Raw genomic sequence first — 20,403 nt, 5'->3', positions numbered from 1 at the left:
CTGAGGCTGAGGCTGAGGCTAGAGTGCGCTGATCACCCCGCGGGCGCCACCAACAAGGAGACCATCAGCACGGAGTCCAGCCTCAAGATCAGCTTCTCTTTGGACTAGCGATTTTGACCCCTTTTTTTTTTTTCTAAATACGCAGGAGAATTACGCATCTTTGTATTAAGCAAGTAGAAACATAATGTGTCTTATACAACGATCAAATATTAATCAGACATTAGGAGCTGAAAGCAACTAATACAATACTAGAGAGTTTTTATATGTCATGATCCTCGCTCCGAATGAAAATTTTCAGTAGCTACATTTCGTGGTGACTCATCCGTGGTACATCTCGCCCTCCGCTTCCTCTCCAATTATGCGAAGAGCGGAAATATAGTAATAGCTATACTGATTTTTTATAATAGAGTTCCGTATAATAAACACTATTAAATGACACTTTCCAAGAAAATGGACAAACAATGGGAAACATATTGAAATACTTGTTTGGTTATAGAGTTCCGTATAAAAAAATAATTAAATGACACTTTCTAAGAAAATAGACGAACAAATGGAAACATATTGAAATACTTGTTTGGTTACAGGAACCACTCCTGCTAGCTCTTGTTTGATTACTGGATTTTCATTGGCCACCTTTGATCTTACCCCTCGCCTTGTAGGGTCTATATCTGCTCCGTTCAAATTGCAGTGGAAGTTGGGAAATTAAATTGGTCCGAGTCGGTCAGATGCATCATCGGATCTAAGGTTTAGGTGCCAGTAAACCCGATAAATTCAACTCGAACTCGATACTCACAGATGGTCTCCTTCGTCGGAGAAGAACTCGCCATTTTCTGTTCCGTTTGGCGGCCACATGGTCGCAATGTCGCATGCACGATAGGACCTAACAATCGTAATCGTGCGTGCCAACCCTTTGAGTTGACTCGCCTAATTTTGACTTCCTAAGCAAAAGCGTCGCTTATTCTTAAAAAACCGTCGCTGGCACGGCAAGTGGGGGGGGGGGGGGGGGGGCTCATGCGCAGGCATCTCAGGATACCGATCCCAGCGGTGGCAGACAGATAAACCTTAGATTAGTGGAGTGAGTTGGATCACGATTAGTGGAGCGAGATTATATTTAATTTAAAATCTGAAACATCAAATCCGATTTAATCTCAAAATTCACATCACGTGCAAAACCATTCTCGATCCCGGCGAAGACTTAAGACCTGATAAGGAACTTGAGACTTGATATGTCTACAGCAGTGCAGCATTCCAACTCAAGTGACCGGTGATATGCAAATAACAAAACAAAATAATAATCATTCGGTCATTTTGATTGAAATTGCTAGCACCATGTAACAGCAGTACAGACGATTAATAAAACAGTTAACGTAGCAATCATAATAATAATTCAAAGTAGCAACTAGCAAGCCAATTGTAGTGATTATTGTTTATCTAGGATTTAGATTTTGCAAGCATCAATCATCAACCAACAACTGTTGAATCATATTTCTCTTGAAAACAGAGAGCACAAATGTAGAAATCAACACTTCAGTATAAACAACAATTTATAAGAATGATCGGATTATATTATCTCCTCTTCCCCTTCATGCTAAAACAAGTTATCAATACGTTAATAAAGATGAACTCCTAGCCTATTAACAAAGTTGTAGTAGGAGCCTTCGTCGTAGGAATGACCTTCCGCCGTGTCAACAGGCCGAGTTGTTGCCCGTCAATGGCTGGGGGATGGGGCGGGGGCTAGGCCACTGCCAGGGGTAGGTGACAGGCCGAGCCACCGATCACTGATGGGTGAAGGAGGAATGCGACAGGGTAGGCCACCGAGCCATTTGTTTATTGGTTTCTTTACTAGTCATCCCCTTAACTGCCTTGCTGGGCCGTGAGCCTTTGATCTTGTTGGGCTGCATTTGCAGCCCGTGGGGTACTCGTAGGTGCAGATTACACTTTGGTTCTAGATCTGATTTCAATTGGGTCTCGACCCAATAGTCCTACGAGACGATTTCTACACTTGATCTTATCCTGCAGGTCTGAAACCCATGACCCCAACCCGACTCAACCTGACACACTACTGTCCTTAAGACTATTTGTTTGGGTTGAGGCTTTTAAGTTTTTACTGGAAGCTAGCTTTTGTCTTTTGATTATTGGTTTCTACAAAAATTTTAAGTTCTCAACGCATAAAAACTAGAAAAATCACTTACAACTGACTTCTTAACTTTTTAGTTCATTTTATTAAAAACCAGATTTTTAGCTTTTTAAAAACCAGTTTTTTATAACCCTATTTATTTCCCTTTTTTACCAAAAGCTGAAACCAACATGCGAAACGCGGACATTCCTTCAAGACAGGGGAGGGAGCACGCGAATCACGAGGCGCTCCCACTCTTTGCATTCGCCGACCCACCACGCGACGAGCCATGGAGACGAATGGCGGGAAGCCTCCGCCGCCGGCGTGGAGGGACGGCGCGGTGACCTACTTCCACCTCCTCTTCTACATCGCCATCTCCAGCGGCCAGATCTTCTTCAACAAGGCAAGCTAAGCCCTCCCCTTCCCCCCCCCCCCTACCCCTTCCACATCCCGGGTCGCCGCTCCTCCGGATTCCGTCCCGATTCTTCGGCCCGCGCTCTCGCGGCTGCTCCGGCGGGGTTCGCTCGTTCCCGGCGCCGAATAGGCTGGGTTTCGGGATTCTTCAGGTCCCGGCTGGCCGTGTGTAGCGAGCCCGCGCCGCTGGGATTTGCGCCTTTTTTTGGGGGCGTTTTACTTAGCGTCGACGGGGGCAGAGCCAGGGCTGACTCGCCCGTGTCTCCTCGCAACGGAGGACGGGTGGCTGCTCTGATGCTGTTGGAATGCGTTCGACTTGGGGTTTTTTGGGTGGAGATATGTGGGTTACGACTCTGTGCTGTGGAGTAAGTGCCTTGGTATTGTTCGTGGTCTTGGAGGCATGTTTGAGCTTTGAGCTTCAGTTCGGCTTCAGCGATTGATTGCTCGACTGCTTGTTGATCCCTTGTATTTTTTAGTGAATCACTCACTGCTTCTGTAACAATTAGCAAATCTCATGAGAAAATTACAGGTTTTGGGAGCCGACTATCCTACCCAGTTAGTTATACTTCAGTGAAACTTTGTGGATGTTATGTGCACATCCCTTAGCTTGAGATCTGGGAATCATCGCAAGCTCATTTTGTTGCTTTGCTCATACGATGTGGATCTCCTTTTTGATGTGACATGTTGACTTGCTTGTCATGTGACAGCTTGTAGCTACTTTAATAATAAGAAATTGACTTTTCTATTTGCTGCTAGGGTTGGCAAAACCTTTGGTTATTAGACCAGTCTGGTGCAGTGATATCCAAGGGATTTAGAGTTACTTTTTGGCACTACGATTTGTTCTACGGGGAATTCTGAAGAAATTGTTTCCAGTTCTTTCTTTGCCAGTGGCAGGAGCTTTGAGAACATTTTATTCTGTATTTCTGTGTTTTACTGGACGCAAAATCCCTTTTTCCTAGCATATAGACCACATGACTTGGAAATCAACACTTGGGCAGTGAACACTTGTCGTTGATCACTTTTTTTTTTTTTTTTTGGTGTGACCAACTGGATTGGTTCTAAATTCTATTGCATCACCTCGCAGCAATTTGGAAATAAGGACTTTCCACTTATTCCATTGGCTCTGTCCCAAGTTCAGTATAAACAAGACTAAGAACAAAAAATTATAGAACAAATGGTTGTGCTGGCTTTTGCATATGCTCAGATATGAGGGCAAACATGGGTTAGTCATGAATTTAATTGGATTAATCATCATCTATAAGGGTCCTTGAGGACATGGTTCTTTCTGACTTCACACTGTAAAGCAGGATTCTGGGTTCAATTGCTGCACAGCTCAACATGTGTGAATTCCAAAAAGTTACTTTTAGTTGGTTGAATAGTAGTTTTGGTGGAGTAGCGAAATCATTTTGCCCTAGTGGAACTTACCTAGCTAGCTGTAGCATGAAATTTTATTCTTACTACGGATTCAAACTTTTAAATCTTTGATGGCATTGAACAGCCTTTTGGCAAAAAAATTCTTTTATGATGACCGTCTCTGTGCCTTCATTGATGTTGCAAGTAATATTATTTTCTTTTTCTTTCAAGGTTTTTGTAACCTTGCTAACTGTTAAGGACTTTGTTTTGGCTTGATGCAGTGGGTCTTATCCTCAAAAGAGATCAGCTTCCCCTATCCAGTGGCACTAACTCTGCTGCACATGGTCTTCTCATCTGTAGTGTGCTTTGCAGTTACGAAGGTTTTTAAGGTACTTACTCATATGTATTAAAAGGATACATAATTGCTTTCTATATCACTAGCAAGTGGTGTAATAGCTAAGACTTCCTGTGGTTCCATTTGCTCCCTTGGTATTCTGTAGATCTGGGCACACACTTACTATTTCCTTTATATTGATGATGTTTCCCAGATCATAAAGATTGAGGAGGGAATGACTACAGATATGTGAGTCTTGGTTCACTTATAGACTACTTTATTACTCATTATTTTCTGTGGGATGATTCCATTACCTATCCAATCATGAGTAAGACACATGCAATCTTGCCTTGTATAAACAGATCATGAAGGAAGTTTACGAATTTTGCACTATGATGTTATGTTCTAAACTTCTAGTATTGATATCTAAGGTCTTGCTGAAATATCAGTTTTATTACCTTAAGTAATAAGCTTAGTTTTCATCAAAGTAAACATGGTGGCGTTCTCATGACGAAAGGGAGACTTAAAAAGACGATTGATGAGTGATTTTTATTTTTTGGATAAACAGCACACTCTGAAGATTCTGATTTAGGGAATAATTGACTAAGCATATGTCAAAGTTGGAGGCATAAAAGGATGAGCATATTGATAGACATTAGATTTTGGCAGTTCTTGGATTACAATACTTGGTAATTGGACCGTGCTTTTAAGTTAAATCTGAATTTTAAAATGAGTAGTCTGCATATCCTTCTGGAAATGTTTTAATTTAAAAATGGAACTGTGGGTATATTGCTTGCCTGTGTTGTTCTGGTTTCATTGTTTTGTTCAAAGTAAGTACTGGAATTGCATTTTTTTCTTACCAGTTCACCTGAACTTTCAGATATATCAGTTCAGTCATTCCAATTGGAGCAATGTTTGCAATGACACTTTGGCTAGGGAACAGTGCATACCTCTACATATCCGTTGCGTTTGCACAGATGTTGAAGGCAATAAGTATATATGCCACTCTCGGTTTAGATTGAGATGGGAAGGCATAGGCTTTTGCTAATTTTACACGTAATATTAATAGTCTCTTATTGAACATTACAGTGCCTGTAGCTGTGTTTCTGCTTGGAGCAGCATTTGGCCTGGAAGAAATGAGCTATAAAATGCTTGCTATCATGTCTGTCATCAGCGTTGGTGTTATTGTGGCTTCTGTTGGTGAAATTACAATTAGTTGGGTTGGAGTGGTTTACCAGATGGGTGGAGTTCTTGCAGAAGCCCTCAGACTTATCTTCATTGAAATATTCCTGAAGAAAAAGGGTGTTAAACTGAACTTGATATCCATGATGTATTATGTTAGCCCTTGCAGGTATCTTTCTCATTTGCTCCTCTGGTTAATTAACTTGAATACACTGTCTTTTTGTAAAAATAATAATCATTCATCTTTTTCTCCTGCAGTGCTGTGTGCCTCTTTATTCCCTGGTTGTTCTTGGAGAAGCCAAAGATGGATGATAGTATTTCATGGAACTTTCCGCCACTTACATTGTTCTTAAACTGCCTGTGCACCTTCATACTCAATCTGTCAGTTTTCCTTGTGATATCTCGGACTAGTGCATTGACAGCTCGTGTTACTGGAGTTGTGAGGGATTGGAGCGTAGTTCTGCTGTCAGCTGCTATCTTTGCTGACACACAGCTTACCTTTATAAACATAGTTGGTTATGCCATAGGTATTCAACTGGTGAATCTGAATTATTTAACTTCAAAATTAGTTTCTTGCGGTATCTTTCTTTGTTAAATTTTTATCTCAAATGGTTTGCCATGATTTTTTTCCCTGGGTTGCAACTTTTTGTGCTGCCTTATTGTTTCACGCTCTTCTCAAAGCAACTTTTTGCTAGAAACATATCTAGAGGTAGTTAAATCCCAAGGGGATACAAGGGGACCATTTTGGTGTAGCTGTTTTCTCATTAGTAAATGCATATTGGTAGTAACTTGATGGATAGTACATCATTTTTTGTGGCAGTTTTTGAGTAGTACATACTCCCTCCAGTCAAAAATACATGACGTTTTTTATTTTTCACGATCTTCGACGTGCAACTTTGACCATTGTTTTCTATTAGAATATAGTTATAATATCTAATAAAAATATAATATTATGAAAGTATTTTTCAAGATAAATCTACACGTATGATTTTTATGTTTTCAAACTAAATATTTTGGAAACTATTGACGGTCAAAGTTTTAGATCTTGGTAAAGCGACAAGTATTTATGACAGGAGGGAGTAGTATTTATAAACTTATAATGATGATACATAATAATAGAAACTTGTGTGCTAGATGACTTGTTAAAATTTATTCCTCAAAGTTATTCAGAATCTTATCCCCCCCTTCACTGTTTTTTAATCCAAATGAGAGCTCTGCATAATTAATGGCATAATCATGACGAATCATATCTAAGCTAACAATTACTTAAATCCTGCAATCTGCAGCCATAGCTGGTGTTGTTGCATACAACAATCACAAGCTCAAAGCAAAACCTCAAGCGAACCAGTTGCAGGGTGACGAGAGCAAAGTCAACCCAGACAGCCCTCAAGACGTCGAGACATCAATGAACCCTACAAAATAAGCTTCGTGACACCAAAAGTAGTGAGATTTTGATAGATTGCTTTTGGGGAAAGGTAATATAAACTACAGATGTTATTACTGCACCGTGCACGCATATGTCATCAACGAAAATCCCTGATGTTTGCATTTACCTGTGACCCAGGAGTAGCGAGCTCTTACTTTTGTTGAGTTGGCCATCTCTCCTTGGATAATACATTCTTTTTCTTCCTGCCAATCGACAGCGAAGGCATTTTGTACAATGATGCTCAAGAAGTCCATGCATTGCCATACCATGTGTACTATTGTTGCTCAAAACGGCGGGGTACGTCATACAGATCAATTAGGCTGTGTAGAGATGCTTGTCTTTTGAACTGTTGTAGCAATTTCATCATGTGGTCCAAAAGCCGTAGCCCTGAATCTTTGTTTGTACTTGGTTGCTTGGGAGATCATGGGAACTAAGATGTACCGATGTGTGAAGTATGTTTGTAAGGACAGATTTTTTGACAGATCAAAGAATCTGATACATGTAATCCCTTGAATTCAGCAATTTTCGTGTTGATAGTTCTATGAAGGGTGTTCTTTCTGCTATCTATGTTGCAAGATGTTAAAGAACTTGTTTTGCACATTAGTTGAACTGCATGGTGTACTGGTAGTCTGTAATTGGCATGCATTTTTTCTTCTAACTATTCAGATGAGAAAGCTGGTGCAAATTAGTGCAATTTTACTAATTCTTTTAAAACTGCATGGTGTACTTAAAAAAAGTCTACTAATTTTCAAAACTAAAAAATACGAAGACAAAAGTGAATTGACTGAAACGGCGGCGGCGGCGCGGCGCGGAGTAGGGCCTTGGCGCCGGCGGCGGGCCTTGTGCACCGAGACGCCGCCCATCCTCAAGGCTCCAGGTTCGTTCACGCGCCATTGAATCTGAGATGAACTCGGCTTCGGTTTGTGAGTTAAGATTATCAAGTTTTTGAGTTGCTGCGCAGTTTTTCCTGAGGGAAATCGGCCTGGAGAGAATGGAAGAGATGGGTTCTTCAGAAATTCCCGTTCCTGATCACGAAGAAGAGCAGCAGACGGCTTCCCTGCCGCTGCCGGCCGCCTTCCTCGAGTTCCTCAGCGAGAATGGCCTGGACCCAGCGGTGTACTCCATGGCAGCCACCATCCCACGCTACAGAAGGTGAGGCTCAGCCCAACATTGACTTCTTTGTTGCACACTGTCTTGCATAATGCTTGCTTACTCTTAGTTTTACTCTTCTTTCATGTATTTAAAATGGGAGCTGTTTCTTCTTCTTCTTTTCTAATCCCAAGGCTAAAACCAGGCATGGAGTCCCACATCGCAGAGATCGAAAGTGAGTTGAAGTGCGGTCTCGAGAAGGTTTCCTGGCTGCCAGGTTTCTTTGCTATTCCGCCTGAAATTCAGATTGCCGGCTCCAAGGCTTATCAGCAAGGGAAGGTGAGAAGAAATTTATATCTCATTGTTCAGCTGTCCTGTTAAATGCCGCCATAACACAACGGTTTGCCTATCTTCAATCGATTGTAGCAGGCTAGTATAAGCTGATGGTATCTGCCGTATGATGCCATACATGTAAATTCCTTTCAAGGTGTCGTTATAGGGCGCCCATCGTTTTATGTAAAGTTACCCTAAATGGTACTTGTATTGAGAAAACATGTTAGAGACCAGATGCCATCAAACATAATTAAATTGGTAAATGAGTTACACTACATTCCAGTTCTTAACAATAGGGTGTAAGGCCAAGTTATGCTGAAGCTGTTCAATACGATAGAGTGTGAGGGTACTTCTTTTGTAGGCACTGAGATTGTCAAGGATTTACTCTCGGTTGCTACATGCGGCAGAAGTTGGAATTCCCTATGACAAACCTACTGTGTTATCATGTTCTTATCATGCCTTTTTTTTCTTACTGTTTATTCCTTCAAGCTAGCCATATTTTAAATGCATTGCAGATCTATGGAATCGATGCAGCTTCTGGAGCTGCTATATTAGCACTTGATGTTCGACCAGGGGACCATGTTCTTGACCTCTGTGCTGCCCCTGGTTATTATTTATATCAACCATTTCTTTTATACACATTGGAGCATCTGTTTTTTAGTATCAAATGGATACCATAACAAACAATTTGATTATTTCGTGCACTGACGGATGTTGTAGTATAGCAAGAACTAGTTTTATCCATAACCATAAGAGCATGAAGTCTCTTTGGTTAGGTAACTATCTTTCCCAATTTCATCTATTTGGCCACATGTTCTACTTGTATAAATCACTACTAGCTATCCTTTATTCTAACTCCATGGTATCCAGTCTATGTGTGCAACGGCATGATGCCTGTAAGTCTGTAATATGTAGTGTAGTGTTTTCCCCAGTATATGTGCACCTGTTGCACCCTTCATGTATATGCAAGCTTTATCCCTAAAATAGGATGTTACCCCTGTGACTTGGGGCTATAGCTGACTAGCTGTATTAACCCATCTTTCTCAAGTATTTTTTTCCTAATATATTAACGCTATAGAATTATTTGTTATATTTGTTATGACTGCTAGATTAGAACTTTAGTGGCACCCCCATTGCATCCAGACAACAGGGGTGTTACATTCCTGTATGTTTGGATTAGTGCAGTCTCAAGTTCATTAAACATGTCCAATTGTAACCTTTATTGGAGTTTCTTGCTATTAGGCCTGTAGCTTGTGTTAAATCTTTCCTTATTTGTGATATTGATGTTATTCACTGTGTTAACGATGCCCTATATGATATGCAAGGTGCAAAGCTTTGCATGCTTGCAGATATGCTTGGAAGCACAGGTTCTCTGACTGGTGTTGATGTTGCAAAGCACCGTCTTGCAGCCTGTCGTACAATGTTGCAGAAGTATTCTCTTGGAGACCGTACTTGGCTCTTTGTTGCTGATGGAACTTTGTTTTCCCTTATACCTGTGAACTCCATCCTGCTAAGAATGGAAGGTATTCTCGTTTTAAAGAACTCCTGCCCTTTTATGTTTCTTGTTTTGGAACACAGGAAAGGGTATAGCATTTTTTTGAGTTCATACTTCTGCTTGCTATTTGTCACAGGGTCAATTGGCCTCGAAGAAAATGGAATTACATTCTTAGAGTGGACCTCAAGGAGATCATGGAAGGATTAACAGAAGACTAAGAAAGCAAATGCAATAGTTCACAGCACCTACAGTCATTTTCAGAACCTGAACTGATATACTATGGTAAACATTCAGGATTAGTTGCACTGCATAAATGTGATGTTCTTTGTCCGTCAGCTGATGGTGAAGCCTTTACATCTGGCTATGATAAGGTATTCCATTTTAACGTCATAGCATATTTTGCTTGGATTATATTATATACTGCTGAGTGTTATTGAAACCAACTATGTGATTATTTTGTGACTTGATTTAATGCACTTGGGATGATTTAGAGTGAAAAACATCTGTAGTTTAGTAGCACTGAAGATTTTATCTTCATCTACCGAGGGGCAAAATATCTTGTGTGGTAACTGATAAATTATATTATAAAAACCTGTAGCAAGCGTCCTTCATAATTAGCAATAAGAATCAGCATGCTGAGAGTCTGAGACTGGAAACTCTGAAGCTCCTCATAACCAACCGCGCTTGCTTTAAAAATCGTCAAGCATGCAATGCTTTCTATTTGGCACTTTCACATTTTCTTTCCTATAATCTGGTTATGATGATGGTATATTTGTATTTTTGACTCGTTAGCTCTCCCAAAAGCTAATTTTTACAATAATCAAAACAGTACGGTTGGTAATGAAGTAGTGGATAGCCATGAACCAGGCCCTCAATTTGGTTTAAAATTCGTACTTTTCACTTTTTGGAAGAGCATTAAAGTACTCTGTTTAAAAATTTATGTTGTACATTTTATTTTCGTAATGATGTTCTTCTTTTGCAACTTATTTCCATAAATTTGATCTCTTCTTTGTTTGCTAATTTGGATGAAATGTATGCAGGTCCTAGTGGATGCGGAGTGTACTCATGATGGATCCATAAAACACATTCAGAAATTTGAGTTCTGGGGATGGAAAACTTTAGATCGCCGTGTACTTGATGCAGAAAGAACTGACAGCCTGCTTCAACTTCAGGTAGCACTTTCATTCTTGATGTTAGCTTGGAGGGTTGGCACCCTATTCAGGAATCAAGCTATCTATATTTTAAATACAATCAGAAATTTATTAACATGTTCTTGCACTGAAGTTTCTGTTCCACTACTAGTGAATTTTATGCTTTTTATTCTAAACAGATGGTTTGATAAACTTCATTTTCTATGCAGTTACGTCTTCTCACAAATGGTTTTAAATTATTGAAAACTGGTGGATCACTTGTATATAGTACTTGCAGGTGAGTAATCTCTTCAAATACGAGTGTAATAGTTCCTGCCTCACCTCGGATTAGAAGTAAGTCTTGACCTTGTTAGGAATTTCAGAAAAAATTTGTAGTTTTTAGCAGCAATTTAGGAAAATGATTGTGTGTTGTCCATCAAGACCCACCGCAACCTTTATGGTTAGGATTGCTATCGGACCTTAAGATGTAGCCGTGCTCTTATTGCACTACAAACTCGGACTCTTATATATTTCTAACTCAACAACATTTGTACCTTCTCCAGTTGCATTTTCATGTCATTTTATGTAACAACTACTGCTTTTGGTTTCAAATAGCTTGACAGTTGCACAAAATGAGAATGTGGTTCAGCAATTCCTTTCCACACACCTTTCAGCAGGTACAGATTGTGCTGCTCACTCCAGTGATTCTGTTGTATTTTAGTTTGCAGAGTAGAATTTATGTTTCTCATTTAGAGTGCTTATCCTGGCTGTTGCAGTTTTCCTTGACAATACTTAGTAGTTGTTTTCGATGTGGTTTCGTGAATCTTACACAGATAAAACATGGCTAGTTATGGTTGCAGAGAAATCTAATGTCCAAAGCAATGGTTTTTTCTTATGTCCTCATGAGATTGAAGCAAAATCAGCCCAGCTCAGACTAGGGTGACCTGATATGGTCCAGCAAAATCATCCCAGCTATGGCTTTCCTTGGCCCGGTCTTCTTGCGGTTAGCTCAGTGGACTGGACCACTATAGTGTCCAGAGCTTAACTGGACTTGTCTAGACCAACCTAATCCTGAACTGTTAGAGTTTATCTCTTTCCCTGTTTAGGTGATCCCCTTCTCTATTTAGATGGCTGGCGGTTGAGTCTTTCCCGCCTAGCCTTTCCTTATGCGCCTGATCTCCCAGATCTCGTCCCTGATCTTGTTTCTATAAATCAGGTAGAGGAAGATCCTCGGTAGAGATCTATATATATTGTACTCCTGTTATTCAGTTCAATATACGCAATATTCGCGCTATCATGGTATCAAGAGACCGTCACGATCCCGTGACAACTCGCTTCCGCTAAACCTCACCTGCCTACGTCGCCTCCCTGGTGCCGCGCCGCCGCCATGCCACCTGGTGACCCTCCGCCCTCTTCCGCCGCCGCTGATGCCCAGCAGCGCGCCGAGGACGCGGCCGCGCAGGAGAAGACCCGCCAGGACCTGGTTGGCGCCGCCGATGAGGCTGCCAAGGCCGCCGCCGATGGCGTTCTGGTTTTTTCAGCAATCCATCTTAAGTGATGTTCGATTTAGTCTAACACATTTGTATATTTTTCAACAGTGATTTATATACCTTGAGAAAAGCTAAAGGACAACTGTTCTAGTCTTATAGGCTCATAGCAATTAGGTGACATATTGTTCGATGTAGGCAAGATTAGAGAAGTGTTAACCAACAAAAATAAAAGGATATTAAAATCTATAGAAATAACAAATATGCAAAGACAGAATCAAGAATAAAATTGCAAGAATATAAAATTAGAAAAGCGAAATATTATGAAATTTGGCGCAAACATTCTTCTTTATTTTCACTTATTTGGGTTGCAAACTATCTTCTTTGTTCTGGTATTGAAATGTGCAAAATAAGGTTTGAGTAATTTTCGTTAGGTGTAGCATCGAAGTGGTTATCTAAATTATACGATATTTGTCTTAGTTCATCCAAGTTGACGGCAAACTTCCTTGATGGCCTTCTGTGAAATGTTGCTTGTGTTTCCAATTATCCCCTGATGTCACATTTGCAACTTGCAGATTTACAGAAGATTGATTCATCTGATAATTGGCCCTGCAGAAGTGGAGGCATCCCCAAAACCTTGCGATTTGATCCTGCAACTTCGCAAACTAGTGGTCTTTTTTGTTGCCAAGTTCACTAAACTACCAACTTGAAGCTTTTTCTGGTTTATCTTCCTGTCCCTTGTCCTACAGATGCGCCTTTCACTTGTGACACTAGTTTTCGTTGTCAGCAATTAGAATGATAATATACTAATATAGTACAAGTTGGTTCCCAATTTGCCATGCTCTTGTACTATATTAACATATGCTTCTAATTACGAAGAGACGAAAGGTCTTGTTCCGGCAGTCATCTGAGCCTGGATTGGACAGTCAAATGACAGCAAAACCGTCAGGTATCCAAATCTCTACTCGGGATGTGGTAGGTAAATGTTAGGTTCCAGTTCTTTTGGCAACAATTCATGCCGTGCTGCTTTGTACTTGTCGGCACACCCTCCTCTAATTTAAAAAGTTTTGTACAGTTCCTCTAATTTTATATCTTTTTTGCAATCATGGAGGTTAAAAGGCTGTTTTCCTTCATCAGTTCGATGCTGCCTGCTTTCATGATCTGAACTCTGGGGAAACGTGGGATGATGCCTGTTTTCTTCATGAAGTTGAGTGTAACTTGGCATCAGATTTTTTCCAAAATGACGGCGGAAAATATGTCGATTTTATCTATATTTTTATAAAATACACGAGTTGTAGATCCGAACGATCTTTACTATATATTTTACACGATCAAACAATCCATAATCAAAATTGATCTCTCGTCTCTTTCCTCTCCTATAATATATTAAGTCACAATCTACATATCCACCATCTAGCTACTACATATTGTTTGGCTATCTAGCTACTGCATATTTGCACATAGACTATTTTTTGTTATACTATATTCTTTTATTTCTTCGAATTATTATATTTTAAATTAATTTCACATGTGTGAAGTACATGTACAATTACTAGTATTAGAAGAAGAGAGAGCTAACTTGTGAGTCCAAAAGGTTACCATGGATTGCTTTGCTTCCTCATTTGTTTCATAGGATTGCTATTTCTGAATTGATTCAATGAGTATAAAATACATATACAGTTCTTAGTATTAGAAGAAGACAGAGCTAACTTGGCATGAGATGAGAGTCATCCTCATGTTGTGCCTTGTGAATCCAAAAGGTTTACATGGCTTGCTTTGCTTCCTCATTTGTTTCATAGGATTAGCGTAGCATTATGTCCAAATAATGAAGTGCCTGCAGTTAACTTGTTGCATCACATTGTCTGACAATTATAAGATGACAATTTTTTTTGACCATATGCCGTGATGGGCAGCTTGTAAAGTGACATGGACATCAATCAAACGCCAAAGTAGGTTTTCTCGCAATTAAAAACTAAAAACCATGGGCATTGGTACTGAGTGGGAAGATTACCTGCATGATGTAAATCTATGCTTAGGGCAATAATTTAGATGTCTAAGTATTATGGCCTAAATTACCTTTTCCCCCTTACTATGCACAATGTATTCGGCAAGTCGCTGTCATGTGACGTTCAAAGAAATGTCTTTACCTAAAACCAGGTAGTTTGGAAGGTTTGAACCTTGTTTTCAGGCGTCCGTGGCTCCTAACCTGTAGGCAGGGAAAGATGAACTGATCAATATTTGGTCACGTACAACAATTTTTTTTACAACTTGAGTACAACACAGGATCAAACGGTTGAAATCACTTGGATAGAAGCTCTGAAAATGCATCTAGGCCTTCTAGTGTGTTTTGGTGATTAAATGATAAAATAATTAAAGGACTAATAAGTTTTTTTTGTTTTAATAAGTATTTACTTGCAAATGACAAAATCAAGTTTATGCCATACGAAATATGTAAAAGTAAAGAGATAACGAGCTAAGATTAAAAAGGATAAAGGAGGTAATGATACAAGTGCAATTGTATGGTTCCATTGGTTATTTGCTTGCATAATTAAAGGAAATTGAAAGTGCATAAAGATTTATCAAGCTTGCTACACTAAAAAGAAAGGTGATCAAATACTTAGTATTTTAAGAGTTTTGCAAACTAAGGAAGATTTAGTTGAGAGCTTGCTTGGTCATAAAATTGATATCTTGATCAAGAAAAAAGACAAGTGATTAAATGCTTAGTTAATCAAGAAGAGTTTTCACTACAGTGACTTGAGCTGTTTTGTTAAATTGCGGAGTGTCTGCACTTTTTTACGGATAGTCCATATTTTTGCGGAGGGACTACAAATTCTAGGTCTAACAGCTAGTTTTTTAAATAATGGCTAGTTATGTTAAAGTCTGGATGGTCCGTAAATTTTTGCGGAGATTCGGCACCTTTCTTACTGTACCGGCTAGTTCTTTTGTGTGGGGTTTTTATACCCCCTCCCCTTCATTTGGAGGGTGCTGGTGCTAGTGCTGGTGTTCCTTACGTTCACAACTAAGGCAAAAGCTTATAGAGCTCTTTCCAACCACTCTTTGTGAGGTGTGTGCGTGATTTATGAGCAATCCTAAGAGTTAGGTTGAGAGATTTATGTTTAGGAGCACAAGAGAAAGCAATCCATCCTTGAGCACCTGTAGGCTTCATCAATCAATTTGTGAAGCATTTGCTACTCTTGGAGGTGAAGCCTCCTAGATGGTTAGGCGTCACTCGATGAGCTCCCGTGCTTGTGGTAAGACACAAGAAAGTTTGTGAAGGTCTATCTCACATCTGCAAGGGAAGAGATCAAGCTAGTGGATCGAAGAAAGCGGTTGAAAGAGACTTGGCTCCTTATAACTTCCTCAACGGAGATGTAAGATTCACGGTAGTGAATCCAAACTTCAGAAAACCAATCTTTATGTCTCCATTTAGATTTGTTTACTTTTAACTTCTTGGTTTAAGTTGTGCTTTCCACTAGATCTACTTGGTTATGCGTACTTGTGAGCGCAAATGCTTTATGGATCTGCTAGTGGACACCTCCAGATGTATGTCTCTTTGTTTGGTTTGTGCTAGAACTCATTAGACGTAGTTTACATTTAAGCTGCCTTTGTTTTTTATGAAAGATCCACAAAAGTGCAGAGGTTCTGCTCCGCTTTTAACTAATCCGCTGCAAGTTTATTTGAATTGCAAGAAAACGTCTATTCACCTCCCTCTCTCGATACTTTAAAGCTCGCAAATGCATCCCATGCTTTAAATGCATGGTTTTACTTGAGTTATACTAAAATGGTTGTACGCGAAGCATTTTCTATGTTTCAAAGAGGCTTGAACTTTATCCTTTTATTTATTTTCATAGAAGTTCCTACGGTGTAATTTTTAGTTTTTAGTCTTTTAAAAAAACATTTTTTTACAAATAATCCTCCAAAAAATGTTCTTTAGAAATAAACCTTCGCATGACATCACGACCTTTGGTGCCGAGGATAATTTACTCCCGGGAATCTAGAAAATACTATCGACAAGGATGACAACCATGAAATGCCACTATAGGAGCTGAAATGAGTCATACTACACCATTATCCCCTTCTTCTCTCTATTTCTATTTCTTTACAACCTAAAGTGCTATATGCATGTACCCTTTTGCCCTTGTCTCTGCCCAACACAGCACCAGGCGCATTTCAGCCTTGGCTCAATCAAACTAGCGAAAGGAACACAGCACCAGCCAAAATAAAATAAAAATTAGCATGACTTTTTCTCATATTTGCGGCGGGAGCACAATAATATTTCATATGACAGCCTCGTCGCGCATGAGCCGCCCCCTCACCGCACGCTGTGGTCGCACACCGGGCCGCCGCCGTCGTTGCACCCTACCTGCCCGCCCTCATCAGGCCTTGACTACCCGCTCTACCTCGCCCACCCACCCTCCACCACCATGCTGCCTTGCCCGCATGCCCCTCCCCCTCGCACATGCTTAGGTCCCTAGCGATGCCGTGTTTGAGAGCCGTTTTGTACCCGGTATCCATTTCAGGTGAGTCGGATTTGAGAAAATGGGTTTTAGGTCGGATCTATTCTAACAAAACCCGATGATGGTAGACCAGTTGCCACCCTTATCTCGACTCTTCCTCTCTGTCTTTGATCTCATACATCAATTAAATCAGATGAGAGTAGCAGCAGTATGTGGTCACATTGTATACATAGATTGAAACCGTGCCAAATCCTTTGGTCGTGGCATGACATGTTACCCAGGGCCCACAACGCACATCCTACATGTCAATAAGACGGCACCAAAGGTCGTGTTTCTGTGCGAATGGTCTATTTCAAGACAATGTTTTCTGGAGGGTTCATGTATAAAAATTGTTTTCAAAAAATTCTGAAAAATAAAAAAATCCACGTTCCTACTCTTCTACCTTATCTTCTTCCGAGACTTGTTCTACTTCTGCCTACTCCTCCACATTGATATATACTAAAACTTTTCTGAATGCCAAACTATTTCACGTGCAAACAATTCAGAATGCCAAACATGCAGGTTTGTATGTTCACCAAACAAAACAACTACATTGCTATTACTTTATACTTGTCATGAGAAACTTGTTGGATGTGGGCCTATCTCAGCTACATATCTGGATGCAACATATATTTCTTTTTGCTCCCATGCATGCCTTGTTCATGTGATGCATCCGTATCAGCTGCCACGTTCTACACTGCTTTCCTTTATTGCTCAATAACCTTGCCAACCATTTGTAGCCCATCATCCAGTGTCTGCAGATTCATGACTACTCAGAGCAGCTTCATTTTCTTTTTTAATTTTTGATATCAGAGCATTATCAATTCATATATAGGATCAAAGCGTAGAAATAATTATAGGAGAGTTGTATGTCGCTTTTGTACTTAAATCGCATCTACCTTGTGTGTTTGCATCTCAGTTCATTGCCGCCCTTCACCATTTACTATACCGTGGAAATAACATTCTCCATATTTTCTTGCATGGTCTCCAATATTGAACTTTGGCAGCTGATTTTGTGATCACATAAAAGTAATTTCAAGTGTTGTATATGATATTCCTTCATTATTATTTTTACCAGGTGTGACTTCATTTGCACGTTCTCTAAAATTAAACTTGGACAGCCGGTTTCTTCTTTACGTATATTGCTGCCAAGTCATGATCATATGTTAAATATTTCCTAGTGCTATAATTTCTGTACTGTGCTGCTACATATATTTATTTTATTATGACAGAAAAATATATTTATCGCTTGACTAATCTTGGCCAAAAAATCAACCTAAGTAGCAGAATACTTAGTATATATACACCTAGAAATAATTGACATTGTTACTTATGAGTCTGACACTTAGTAGATTTTACATGCCAGCAACGACATCACACGTGTACTTACATAACAGGATCTCTATATATATACACAGACAACCATTTAGTAACTGACACAAATACTTAAGCTTAGCTCTTCCCCAGCAGCTAAGTGAGACCGCAGCTCCATCCATGGTTGAGTCTCACCGTTGCACCAGCGTCGCCTCCGAGCTGGAGGGCACACTCCTCGTCTCCGGCGGCCTCTTCCCCTACTTCCTCCTCGTCGCGCTCGAGGCCGGCGGCCCGCTCAGGGCCGCCATCCTGCTCATCGTGTATCCTCTCGTCGCCCTGCTCGGCGCCGTCTTCTCCGACGACCTCCCTCTCCTCGTCATGACCTTCGTGTCTACCTGCGGCCTCGGCGCCAGCGACGTGACGGCGGTGGCAAGGGCCACGCTGCCCAGGTTCTTCCTGGCAGACGTCCGGGGAAGCGCGTTCCGGGCCTTAGCGCGCCACCCTGGCGAAAAGTACGTCGTGACGCGCCTGCCGAGGCTCATGGCAGAACCGTTCGTGAAGGAGTACCTCGACGCCGACGTCCGCGTCGTCGGGAAGGAGCTGGTGGTGGTTGGGAGGCGGTTCTCCGGCACGGTGGCCTCGCCGGGCGTCGCGGCTGGCGATCGGAGCCTGGGAGCTCTGGTGGCATTTCTCGGGCGCGACCGGATCATCGACGTCGGGCCCGGCTCCGGCTCTGCCGGAGACCGGAAGCCGGCGTTCTTGCATGTATGCCAGGAGCGCCGCGTGGTGTCCACGCCGGAGAAGGCGACGACGACGCTTCTGCCGAGGAGCGAGTACCCCCGGCCGCTGGTTTTCCACGACGGCCGCCTCGTCTGCCGGCCCGACCCGCTCGCCTGCCTCGCCATTGTCTTGTGGCTCCCACTCGGCGTGCTCCTATCAGTGACACGCCTCCTCCTCGGCTTCCTCCCCCACGGCGCCGGCCTCCTCCTCGCCGCGGCCACCGGCTTCCAGATGAGAGCCGAGCTCGGCGACTCAACGACGGAGGCGGCGGATCGCCGAGGCACACTGTACGCGTGCAACCACCAGACGCTGATGGACCCGGTGATCCTCTCGACGGTGCTGCGCCGGAAGGTGACCGCCGTGACGTACAGCCTCTCCAGCTTCTCGGAGCTGATCGCGCCGATATCGACTGTCCGGCTGACACGCGACCGCGGCAGGGACCGTCAGATCATGCAGTCCGCGGTCGCGCGTGGCGACCTGGTGGTCTGCCCGGAGGGCACCACCTGCCGGGAGCCGTACCTCCTCCGGTTCAGCCCGCTGTTCGCCGAGATCGCCGGCGAGGTCACGCCGGCCGCTGTCCGGGCTGGCGGCGCCATGTTCCAAGGCTCGACGGTGCGAGGGCACAAGTGGCTGGACTCCGTCTTCTTCCTCATGAACCCGACGCCGTGGTACGAGATCCGGCTCCTCGCGCCGGTGGCTACCTGTGGCGGCGCCAGCGCGTCGAGCCGCGACGTGGCAAACAGCGTCCAGTGTATGATCGGAGACGAGCTTGGGTTCGAGTGCACCGGGCTGACGCGCAGGGACAAGTACCGGATGATCGCCGGCCACGACGGCGTCGATGCGAGGTCATCGTCGTCGTCGTCGTCGTAGCTGGAGCTTGAATGAGTACGCAAGCAATGCATGCCGTGCATCGCAGACGTACGTTTCTTACTGTTATACCGTTACCAGCACTGAACGCGTGTTATTTGTGAGAAATCTTAGCTATTTGGGATTTGCATTATATATGCCGGTATCCTGCAATATTAAAATTTACTGAAACTCATGCTTGATAATTGATTTCTAAATAAATCTCTACTATATAAAATATAAGTTGATTTCATGTTATATCTTTCTCTATTCTCCTTCTATATGATAAAACTTTCTAAAATTTGAATAATTTATCCATTTTATCCTCCATTTTTGTTCATCAAACTCATGAAAAGATGTCATGAATTCGTCATCGTCCGACGATGATAAGGAATGCATTATTGCTGCAGCCAACCTAGCATGCAAGCAATATCAAGTTGTCAATGCGCCACGGTCTGGTGGTTCGGTCCCTGACCATCAAATCGTCAATCGCGACAGACAAAAAGAGCATTGGAGGCTATACCGAGACAATTTCTTGGATGATTCTACCTACGATCCGATGTTTTTTAGACACAGGTTTATAAATGAAGCCATATCTTTAGAGTTTT

General features: G+C 41.9%; 2 protein-coding genes and 1 pseudogene across 3 annotated transcripts; all 3 read left to right on the top strand.

The window, feature by feature from the left end:
• Positions 1-2,308: 2,308 nt before the first annotated feature.
• Positions 2,309-7,388, top strand: LOC133895593 (probable sugar phosphate/phosphate translocator At3g14410). 2 transcript variants are annotated; one of them, XM_062336025.1, is made up of 8 exons: positions 2,309-2,519; positions 4,165-4,272; positions 4,432-4,466; positions 5,098-5,210; positions 5,307-5,568; positions 5,658-5,926; positions 6,686-6,874; positions 7,043-7,388. In XM_062336025.1, exons 1-7 carry the CDS (start codon positions 2,406-2,408, stop codon positions 6,820-6,822), a joined length of 1,038 nt encoding a protein of 345 aa, XP_062192009.1. In that variant the 5' UTR covers positions 2,309-2,405; the 3' UTR covers positions 6,823-6,874; positions 7,043-7,388. The 2 variants fall into 2 exon arrangements, with proteins under 2 accessions (XP_062192009.1, XP_062192007.1); XM_062336023.1 differs by having other exon boundaries at positions 6,964-7,388.
• A 191-nt stretch (positions 7,389-7,579) lies between these two features.
• LOC133895594 (rRNA (cytosine-C(5))-methyltransferase NOP2C-like) lies at positions 7,580-13,466 on the top strand (annotated as a pseudogene).
• Positions 13,467-18,282: 4,816 nt separating this feature from the next.
• LOC133895719 (glycerol-3-phosphate acyltransferase RAM2-like) lies at positions 18,283-19,991 on the top strand. Its single transcript, XM_062336210.1, has one exon. It carries the CDS (start codon positions 18,350-18,352, stop codon positions 19,817-19,819), a length of 1,470 nt encoding a protein of 489 aa, XP_062192194.1. The 5' UTR covers positions 18,283-18,349; the 3' UTR covers positions 19,820-19,991.
• The last annotated feature ends 412 nt before the right edge of the window (positions 19,992-20,403 follow it).

Source organism: Phragmites australis, chromosome 16, assembly GCF_958298935.1.
Source record: "Phragmites australis chromosome 16, lpPhrAust1.1, whole genome shotgun sequence".
Taxonomy (NCBI): Eukaryota; Viridiplantae; Streptophyta; class Magnoliopsida; order Poales; family Poaceae; genus Phragmites; species Phragmites australis.
This window is presented reverse-complemented; position numbering and strand designations above follow the sequence as displayed.

What these genes read in the sequence shown, in the direction of transcription:
- LOC133895593 (XM_062336025.1), top strand. Translation starts at nt 2,406, where the DNA reads ATGGAGACGAATGGCGGGAAGCCTCCGCCGCCGGCGTGGAGGGACGGC. An exon ending in GCCAGATCTTCTTCAACAAG is followed by an intron (nt 2,520 to 4,164) that starts GCAAGCTAAGCC and finishes GGCTTGATGCAG; the next exon opens with TGGGTCTTATCCTCAAAAGA. An exon ending in GAGGGAATGACTACAGATAT is followed by an intron (nt 4,467 to 5,097) that starts GTGAGTCTTGGT and finishes CTGAACTTTCAG; the next exon opens with ATATATCAGTTCAGTCATTC.
- LOC133895719 (XM_062336210.1), top strand. Translation starts at nt 18,350, where the DNA reads ATGGTTGAGTCTCACCGTTGCACCAGCGTCGCCTCCGAGCTGGAGGGC.